General features: G+C 43.7%; 1 protein-coding gene across 9 annotated transcripts in view; it reads right to left on the bottom strand.

Moving 5' to 3' along the window:
* The window catches only part of CCDC22 (CCC complex scaffolding subunit CCDC22), a 101,404-nt gene that overhangs the window by 86,006 nt on the left and 4,396 nt on the right, over positions 1-11,002 (bottom strand). For all 9 annotated transcript variants that reach the window (XM_078776368.1, XM_078776367.1, XM_068113307.2 and 6 more), the window contains 4 exons: positions 4,702-4,879; positions 3,719-3,851; positions 286-386; positions 16-103 (listed from right to left, as the gene is read on the bottom strand). In XM_078776368.1, the coding sequence (XP_078632494.1) occupies positions 16-103; positions 286-386; positions 3,719-3,851; positions 4,702-4,879 (500 nt within the window). The remainder of the gene's footprint in view (positions 1-15; positions 104-285; positions 387-3,718; positions 3,852-4,701; positions 4,880-11,002) is intronic.

Below are 11,002 nucleotides of genomic sequence, written 5' to 3'. Positions count from 1 at the left end.
TGCCTTACTGTTTACCTGGAGTGCTGTGAACCATCGGATCGGTAACGTCACCAGGTACGGAAAGAGGGACAGTGCGAAAGGGGCATGCGAGACCTGGGCGTTGCTGTTGAAAGGAAATGGGAGAAATGATTAATGATATTGGGAGAAAATTATTGATATTCGACAATGAAGCACTAAAAAATGAAATGCGATGATTAAAACATTTTTTTCTGTGGATATGCGAGATCCATTCACAATACAAATTGAGAAACCATTCCTTATGTCTATTTTGTTTGCATTTTGTACCCATGAATTCAGCAATGGGCGACAAAAGGGAGGCACCCAGGGAGCCGACAACTCTTCATGAATCCTGGCAGCAATAGAGGCTTGCAGAACTGCCAACTTACCTGTTGATAACACATGAACTGGGTTAAAGAGCCTGCTGGACTTCTTATTAAATGTACAGCACAAGCAATAAATGGCAGATACGAGATATGGCAGTAGGGTGGAAAAAAGCAGCGATGGAAACACACAATATGATTTCCAGCACAGTTCCGCATGCCTTTTGATGCTATTGTTATACAAGGAGATCAGATAGTGTTTGTTGCTTTGTCAAATTGCTCGAGTATGTCTGCGTACAAAACAGTGAAAAGGGTTTTGTATCACAAAAAAACTGGGTCAAATAGCTTTTTCCTGTATCGCATGCTACTCTTCTTCCTGTAGGACATTCCAAGAGCTTCCCAAGAACTCAGGATTGGTTTGGGACATGTTCTTAATTACCTCTATCACCTAAGATAGACAGAGGTTATGTATTCACCCGTTTGTATGTCTGTGAGCATGACATCTCAAAAAGTTATAGACGGATTAGGACTAAATTTGGTGGACACGTTGAGTGTGTTATCAGGACGAATTGGTTCAATTTTGGTGAAAATCTGGATCCGGATACTAGAATTTTGAAAGTGGTTCTTCACCATTGAGAGATGGGGCCAAAACGATACGTCAAACAGTTTTGGGCAGATTCGGACTAAACTTTGTGGACATATTGGGTGTGGGACAATAACAAGCCGATTAGATTTTGGTTAAGGTCAGGATACAGATTTCGTTTTTTAAGGATACAAAATGTAAACTGTTCGGCCTGGTGGATGTACAGTCACGTGAAAAAGTAAGTACACCCACCCCATGTAAAGTTTTGACTTTTTCAATATATTTCAACATACAGCTAGTTGATCTTCATTTCAACAATATTGATAGATAAAGGTGATATAATAGAACAAATATCATGAAACATTTACATTTTGTAGTCCATTGTATAATTTAAATAAACATAAATGCAAATTTTGCATGTGGAAAAAGTAAGTACACCCTCAGTATGGGTGAAAAGACCTTATTCCAACTTCCTGCTGCCTTCATCATATCTCCCACAACTCCGGTCGGCCCTCCCGCTTTTCTACTCTTCATTGCTTTTATCGCTTCCTCAACTTCCTTCTCAGTTATCTTCTCTGCCGGTCCGAAAACTGGGTTACTCTCTATATTGCCATCCCATTCATTCTCTGTATTCAACACCATTTCCATATATCTGTAGTAGCATCACAGCTACTACAGCTGCCACACTGTAGTGGTAGACATTTATCACTACTACAAATACCTAAAATTTGAATCAGGTGCACCAGCTCAGGTGCAAATGATTAGAACATCGTTAGAGAAGATCTTGGAAGAACATGTCATATTTAAACCTCAGACATTTAGTTTGGTTTGCTCTTTGTTGTTGAAGTGTGCGGTGTCACCATGCCTCATTCAAAAGAGCTCTCTGGGGCCTTCAGAAAGAAGGTTATAGATGCCTACGAGTCTGGGAAGGGATTTAAAAAGACCTCCAAACAATTTGAAATCAATCATTCGGCTGTCCGGAAGATCATCTACAAGTGGAGAAGATTCCAAACAACTGCCAACTTGTTCAGGCCAGGCCGCCCCAGCAAGTTCAGCTCGAGAGCAGACCGCAAGATGCTGAAAGAAGTCTCTAAGAATACCAGAATGTCATCACGGGACCTACAGGTAGCTCTTGCCACTGTTGATGTCAAAGTGCATGCGTCTACCATTAGAAAGAGGCTGCACAAATTTGATCTACATGGGAGGTGTGACCAAGAGGAAACCTTTGCTGTCCAGAAAGAACATCAGGGCAAGACTAAAGTTTGCCAATGAACACCAAGGCAAAGACCAGCACTTCTGGAACAATGTGCTTTGGACAGATGAGTCAAGGGTAGAGCTATTTGGCCACAGTACCAGAAGACATGTTTGGCGAAAACCAAAGACTGCATTTGACAACAAGAACCTGATACCAATTGTAAAGCATGGTGGTGGAAATATTATGGTTTGGGGCAGCTTTGCTGCATCAGGGCCTGGGCAGCTCACCGTCATAGAATCCACTATGAATTCCTAATTGTACCAGAGGGTGTTTGAAGATAATGTGAGGCCATCTGTCAGAAAGTTGAAGCTCAACCGAAAGTGGACCTTGCAACATGACAATGACCCTAAACATACCAGTAAATACACCAAGGAATGGCTGAAAAGAAAGAAATGGAGGCTTCTGGAATGGCCAAGTCAAAGCCCGGATCTAAATCCCATCGAGATGTTGTGGGGGGATTTGAAACGAGCTGGGCATGCAAGAAACCCCTCGAACATCGCACAGCTGAAAGAATTCTGCATGGAGGAGTGGGCAAAAATTTCTCCCAGTCGATGTCAGAGACTGGTAGACAATTATAAGAAACGCCTACTTGAGGTTGTTTCTGCCAAAGGGGGCAATACCACCTATTAGAGCCAAGGGTGTACTTACTTTTTCCACATGCGAAATTTGCATTTATGTTTAAGTTCTACAATGGACTACAAAATTTAAATGTTTCGTGATATTTGTTATATTATATCACCTTTATCTATCAATATTGTTGAAATGAAGATCAAATAGCTGTATGTTGAAATATGTTGAAAAAGTCAAAACTGCATGGGGTGTACTTACTTTTTCACGTGACTTTATGTGCTCTAATTATCTGTATCTATCGATCATTTTTTGCGCCCCTTGTCCATTTGTTTCCTTCTGCTCCATTCTCCTGTCTGTATATCTCTAAAATGTCCAACCTGTCGGTGCCTTGTCAATTTTGTCTTTGCCTCCCCACCCCTTTTCATTGTCGCTAAGGCTCATGGATAAGCTTACACAAATACCATATGAAGAACAGGGACATTAGGGTACCTCACTGTACTTTCACATTAATTAAAAAGACATCAATAATGAAAGGAAAAATCAACATCGTGTTAGTATATCCCGGATTTAAACCTGGGATCCTGACATCGTGGAATTTTGGACTATGTGCTGTGAAGGGAATGACAAACAGGCCAACCATGTCTACTTGTTTTCCCTCCTAATCCAATGTGAGTGCTTTGACCTACAACCTTCAGGAGAACAATGTGCATTAAACAGGTGACCAAAAGGCTCATCGAAGAGCTATGCAACATTGGGATATGTATTTTGAAATAGATTTAGAAATCCACACCTCAATGTATGTACAGCTCTTCCATGAGCCTTGATATCAGTGAACTTGGATATGTACATATAATCTTCTATAACTTGCAGGGAGAAAGACTGTTTCTTTGTAAGAGATTACAATGTCACAAAAGATCTTATTCCAGTTCTTGCTTGCATTATGTAAACACAAAACATGTGACAAAAAAATAAAATAATTATACGTCATACCAGCTGGCCTGCTGCCACTGTCGATGGTCTCCCTTGGTAAGCGCTCCACCAGAAACATGAGGAGATTCCGCGTCTCAACCTCACTCCCATATAAAAACGTCTGGTACCCAACTTCTCGGCTGTAACCCAGGTCCTGTCAGGGTTTCAAACATGTCAGCTTTTCAAGTAAATAATGATAAATTCAACACCTCCCTTAATGTTTGTTTTGTTTTTTTAGGCGAATAAGTGTGTATAAACGCTGGGTTTTGGCAGAAAACAAAATGTTTGTGGAATATTCTTTTTGCAAATATTGACCGTCAATAAACTGTATTACTGTACTGCAACATGTGTAAGGTATGTTGTAACTACCATCAGCGAAACGACAGATTCAATGCAAGTCATCAATAAAATTACCAGACTCAGTGTGAGAGCATCTGCTCCGAGTCTGGGAGGTTGGTGGTTCAAACCCAGGCCGAGTCATACCAAAGACTTTTTAAAATGTTCCAAGCTGCTTCCTTGCTTGATGTTCAGAATTTAAAAGGATAAGAGAACAGACAATCCACAAAGGTCGTGATCCATGGATAGGATGGAAATTCCACCTTAGGAAATGCCCCATTGAGTGCGCGAGAAAGGCAGCACCATTATTGTGGAGTCGCTGGTAACCAGAGTGTCCTGGGAAGTGACGACACTTCCCCCAAAGTCAGTGACAGTGTTTGTCTTGTCCAACAGCCCTGTGTTGTGTCTTGTGTATTCATCTGTATGTCCATGTGTGTGTCGTGTCGCAGCTCCACTACGAGGCTTAGATCCTGTAAAATGAATTTTTAAAATTCTACAATATTGATCAAGTTGATGTTGCAGAATTTTCACTTTGTTCCAAGCAAATTTCTTCCCCCAGTCTGTCAATGGTATAAACGTCAACAAAAATGTTCTCCTTTAAACCAGCCCATTACTCTTCTCTGCCATCCATTTTAAAACTCCTCTTTCATCCCCCTCCCTCACTTCACCTGGCAGGCCTGTGCAAGACGTGTCCCTGCGCGGAATCGTGCAGACATCCCAGGGGGCAGCGTCGTAGCAATAGCATTGCCCAAAGCAGGGTCGATGCTTCGCAGGCATCGTACAACTCCCTCTACAGTTAGTTCAGCAGTGAACTCACGTAGACTGTTCACCTCTTCAGCAATATCACTGTGGGATTTCAATACACGAATATCCTTTTTAACATATTGTTCATCAATAAATTCAGCTTCTCTGAGGTAATAAAAAGTGGTCTCGACATACAGTCGTGGCCAAAAATATTGGCACCCTTGCACTTTTTTCAAATAATGCACCATTGCTTCCAGAAAATTGTGGAAATTATAAAATATTTTGGTATCCACAAATGTATTTCTTTGGTTTGCAGTGGAACAAAACAAAAAAGCTGAAAAGATTACTAAATCTTATCTTATTCCAAACAGAAATCCTAAAACGGCCGAGACAATATTATTGGCACCTTTTAGAAGTTGTTACAAATCATAATATATTACATTAATAAATGACATTATTATGTAAATTACATGAGGTAATAGGTTACATAGATGTTGCATAATAGATAGATAGCATTCAAGCAGGTGATTCTCCTTTACTTTGGAATTGAACTCACCTGCGGTGAGTTACAGGTGCCTGCAATATGAAATCATTCATTCAACCAGTTTAAAACAACAACAACATGCATTTTAAGGCCATAAGCAGGGGTTAGCCTTGCGGTGCCCATGACAATCTTCTCCATTTTGCCCTATTTTCTGCATCTCTCCTTGTTAACCCCCTTGCCCGCATTTCTTCTTCCACCATCTTTAGCCAAGTCTTTCTCGGTCTTCCCCGTCCTCTACTTCCTTCTACATTCATTTCCATCACTCTTCTCAACCAGTCACTTTCATCCTTCCTCAACACATGACCAAACCATCTCAACCTGTTCCTCTTCACAGCATCAATCACAGGCTCTATTCCAATCATCTTTCGCAATTCATCGTTTGTCTTCCTCTCTCTCAACGATACTCTGCACATCCACCGAACCATTCACATTTCCACCCTTTCCAGCCTTCGTTGCTGCTCTACGTTCATTACCCATGTCTCGCTCCCATAAATCATAACACTTCTCACACATGCAGCATACACCTTTCCCTTCAGCTTAGACACTCCCCTCCTCATCAGCACGCCACTCAGTTCCCGAAACTTCTTCCATGCATATCTCACTCGAGCAACCGTTGCCGAGTCTGATCCATCTTCTCCATTCAGCATGTCTCCGAGGTAGCAAAATGTTTTCACACCTTTCAGCTTCACGCCGTCTCCAAGATCCAACTCAACATTTCCTCCATCTACAGCTCCCTCTGTGCACACCTTACACTTGAATGTAGCTGCCACACTGGTTAATGACCCTCTCAGACCACTACATTTTTGATGAACCCACTCAGCGCACATTGTACATTGAATGGAGTTCACTCCGACACCCTTCCTGCACACAGCACATAGCCACTTCCCAGTTCTTTCCACCTCACCACATGCTTTACCACTTGCCATCACCTTCGTCTTTCCGATATTCACCTTCAGACCTTTTGTCTCCATACATTCCTTCCACTTGTTCATCTTTTCCTTCAGTCCATCCATACTTTCGGCAAACAACACCAGATCATCTGCATACAACAACCAACAACGGTAAACCCACCTTTACGTTCTGAGCCAGCACCTCCATCACAGCTACAAATAGTAGTGGACTTAGTGCCGACCCCCGATGCACTCCCACCTTCACCTCAAACTCACCACTGTTCCCGTCCTTCGTCCTTACAGAGTTATTATCGATGTAATAACTTCCTATTATGTAACAATAGCGTTCCTGTTATGTAATAACTTCCTCAATGCCCATGTCAATACTTCGCGTGGAACCCTATCGAATGCTTTCTCCAGATCAGCAAACCCAAGAAACAACTTCTTCCTCTTCTCCATGTACTTCTCCTGCAACTGCCTCACAATAAAGAGCGCGTCTGTCGTTCCTCTTCCTGGCATAAATCCAAACTGCATTTCGTCGATCTTCACCTTCTTCCTTATCCTCCTCCCCAACACCCTTTCCAATACCTTCATTCCATGCTCCAATAACTTTATCGCTCGGTACGAGCCACACTCCAGAGGGTCACCTTTCCACTTGTATAGAGGGACAAGGGTACTCAGTTCCCAATCCACCGGGATGCGGCCTTCTTTCACCACCAGATTACAGATCTCTGTCATTCTCTTCACACCCCAACTTCCTGCTGCCTTCATCATATCTCCCACAACTCCCGTCGGCCCTCCCGCTTTTCTACTCTTCATTGCTTTTATCGCTTCCTCAACTTCCTTCTCAGTTATCTTCTCTGCCGGTCCTAAAACTGGGTTACTCTATATTGCCATCCCATTCATTCTCTGTATTCAACACCATTTCCATATATCTTTTCCATCTTCCTTTAATTCCATCTGGGTCCACAACGATTTGTCCCACTTCTTCCTTCAAGCAACTCACCCCCATCACATCACACCTCTCTTTCGCTATCTGCTTTGCAATCCTGAATACCGCTCTGATGCTCTTCCGAATCCAAGCGTTCTCCGAACATTTTCCTGCATGCCTCCTGCGCCTTTGCTACCTCTTTCTTTGGAGCCTTCTTGGCTGCCTTACAACTTTCATGGTCTGCTTTTTCTGCTCCCGTACCCTTCGCCTTCTTGCCACTCCTTGGTCATTGGAGTGACCATCATCTGGTCATCATCACCACCATCATCATCACTGGTCACTCAACCAGTTTGAATGGAGAAAAGGCGTCATTCTGCTGTTTTGTCAGAGAATTGTTGAAACCAGAGAATTGTCTGAGGAGGTCAGACACAAGATTGTAGCCAAGCATGGACAATCTCAAGGATACAGGTCCATCTCCAGAGACCTTGATGTTCCTATGTCCACCGTACGCAATGTTATCAGGAAGTTTAAGGCCCGTGGCACTGTGGCCAACCTCCCTGGGCGTGGCCGCAAGAGAAAACCTGATCGAAGATTGCAGCGAAGGATTGTTCGAATGGTGGAGAAAGCACCTCGATCAACTGACAAAAAGATTCAAGCTGACCTTCAGACACAAGGTACGACAGTTTCAACTCGTACCATCCGTCGCCAACTCAATGAAAGGGGGTTCTATGGAAGGAGACCCAGGAGGACCCCCCTGCTAAGAAAGCCCAACTGGAGTTTGCTAAAACACACCTGAACAAGCCAAAATCTTTCTGGGAGAATGTCCTGTGGACAGATGAGACCAAATTAGAGCTTTTTGGTAAAGCACATCTTCTCTTTGTTTACAGAAAACAAAATGAAGCCTTCAAAGAAAATAACACCTTCCCTACAGTCAAAAATGGAGGAGATTCAGTGATGTTTTGGGGTTGCTGTGATGCCACTGGCACTGGGTGCATCGAATGTGTGCTGGCATCATGAAATCAGGAGATTACCAAGGCATTTTGGAGCGCATGTTCAACCCAGTGTCAGAAAACTGGGTCTCCGTCGAAGGTCATGGGTCTTGCAGCAGGACAATGACCCCAAACACACTTCATAAAGCACCCAGGAATGGTTCAAGACAAAACGCTGGACTGTTCTGAAGTGGCCAGCAATGAGTCCAGATCTAAATCCCATTGAACTCCTGTGGGTAGATCTGAAAACAACAGTTGGGAGAAGGCCCAACTGCCCCCAAAATCTTTCTGGCTTTGGCGACTTTGGCTTTGCCGACTCGGATTCTGCAACTGGACCTGACGGCATCAGCCCACGGGTCCTAAAATCCTGTTCTTCCGCTCTTTCACTCCCTCTCTCTGTTCTCTTCACCCTCTCTTTTGCTCAAGGTCATCTTCCATCTGCTTGGAAATCTGCCAACATCCCCGCTTTGCACAAAAAAGGTGGAAAAACAGATCCCAGCAACTACAGACCAATCAGCCTACTCCCAATTATCAGCAAAGTCATGAAATCCATCATTGCTTCAGATATGAAATCTTTCCTCTTCTCCAATGGCTTGATCTCTGATCATCAATTTGGTTTCAGACCTGGACACTCTACTCTGGACATGCTGCTTCTGCTTTCTCAACAATGGATGGAGGTCCTCAATGCCAAACAGGAAATTAGAGCAGTCACCCTTGACATATCACGTGCCTTCGATACGGTCTGGCACCCCGCTCTGCTCACCAAACTCTCCTCTTTTGGTATCCATGGAAATCTCCACGCATGGCTGGCGGACTTCCTCTCTAGTCGTAGTCAATGTGTGGCCCTGAATGGGTTTCTCTCATCTCCTCTTCCTGTTCAGGCTGGAGTTCCACAAGGCAGTGTTCTGGGCCCTGTGCTTTTTCTGGTCTTCATCAATGATCTCTCTGACTCTCTTGAAAATCCTCTGTATCTCTTTGCTGATGACTCCACTCTCTGTCGCTCCATTCTTCATCCCTCAGATCGGCAGTCTGCAGCCTCCTCACTCTCTGCAGACCTGGACAAAATCACAGACTGGGCAAACAAGTGGAACATGTCTTTCAATCCTGACAAATCTCACACTCTTACGATGTCTCTCCAAAAAGACAGACTGGACAACCCTCCCATCCACTTTCTGAATAATCCTCTCCAAGAAGTTCTGTCACTCAAGCTTTTGGGTCTCACTATCTGCCATGATCTTTCCTGGGAAAACCACATTTCAAATCTGGCCTCCAAAGCCAGTCGCCGACTGGGCATCCTCCGTCGTGCGAAGTCCTTCCTTGGCACACCTGAGCTCCTCACCACATACAAGGCTTTCATCCGCAGCTCAATGGAATACTGCTCTCCCCTCTGGGCTGGTGCTCCTGCCTCACACCTGGCTCGTCTTCACGCTGTTGAAACCACAGCATTCAGAATCATTGGAATCTCCCGCGATGAAGCTAACTCCAAGGGCCTCTCACTCACTCACTCACCGCAGGCAGGTTGGTGGTCTTTCCATCTTCTACCGACTCCTCTCTGGCCTTGCCCCCCCCAGCTCTCTCTGGGCTCTGTCCCGCAAATATTCCTACAGGTCGCACAAGATCTGCCTGCAACCCTCTTATGGTCAAACTGCCAAAATCAAGACTCTCTGCTCACCTTCACTCCTTCATTCCTCTTTTCTCCCACCTCTGGAACAAACTTCCTCACTCTCTTCAATCCCACTCCACCCTCCAGGTCTTTAAAACAGCTGTTCACCACCATCTCTTATCTTCCCCCATCCAAAACCTTGATCTTTTCTACCCCCGCTAATTTCACCCCAATTCCACTTTTTTGAAATACCAACTTCTGTCCTGGAAGTCCTTGGTGTCCTTGTGTTTTATACTTCTCCCTTCCCCCCCCCCCCCCCCCCCACCTTCCCATGCCTCCTCCCCCCAAGCCCTCTCCCTTCCACACATCTCCCTGCTCTCAAATGTTGTGTTTGTGTGCTTCCCCTTCTCTCCCCATATTGTTTTCCGCTCCCTCTTTTTATATATTTTGTTTGTCTGGTTGATTTGTTTGTGAAGTAAATGTTAGCTCTTTCACGAGCCTCGACTCGGTATACAAAAAAAAAAAAAAAAAAAAAAAAAAAAAAGGCACCCTACAAATCTGGGAGAACTGGAGCAGTTTGCAGTGGGCCAAACCTGCCAGTTGAGAGGTGTAGGAAGCTCATTCGTGACTATAGGAAGCGCTTGAATGCAGTTATTTTATCCAAAGGCTGTGCTACCAAGTATTAAGTCTGGGGAGTCAATAATTTCCTCATCGCCATTTCTTTTTATTTTCTGAATTAAAAGGATATATTAAGCTCTGAATCAAAAACTTAAATCAAAGGTTCTGAATCACTGAAATCAAAGTCTGCTCTGAATCAAAGGTTCTGTAATATCAACAGTGAAATAAAGAATTGTGGAGGCTAAATACTTTTGTCAATTTGAACTTGTTCTTAGAGAAATGGTGGGTTATTTGGAAAAAGTGCAAGGTGCCAATATTTTTGACCACGACTGTATGTAACATCATAATCCCTTATCCTCTCCAATCTTTTCCCAATCTGTCTTTCTCAATTTATCCTATCCTCACCACCCTTTCCACCTGTCCTTGCAAACGTAATATGGAGATGGCCCTATAATTATTAATCTTCATAGATAACATTTGAATAACACAAGCGAAAGTACAGAGAGTCAAACAATGTCAAACCTGGCGCAACTTTTCAATTATCAATCTCTGAACCGATATCCCTAATCATAATCAGGATGCTGTTGCTTCATCAATGTGTGTGCCATCCCTCGGATGGACGTTTAACTGGGTGTCCCGTCTGCCGGCAT

This window comes from Myxine glutinosa, chromosome 4 (assembly GCF_964187855.1).
Source record: "Myxine glutinosa chromosome 4, kmMyxGlut1.1, whole genome shotgun sequence".
Lineage (NCBI taxonomy): Eukaryota > Metazoa > Chordata > Myxini > Myxiniformes > Myxinidae > Myxine > Myxine glutinosa.
This window is presented reverse-complemented; position numbering and strand designations above follow the sequence as displayed.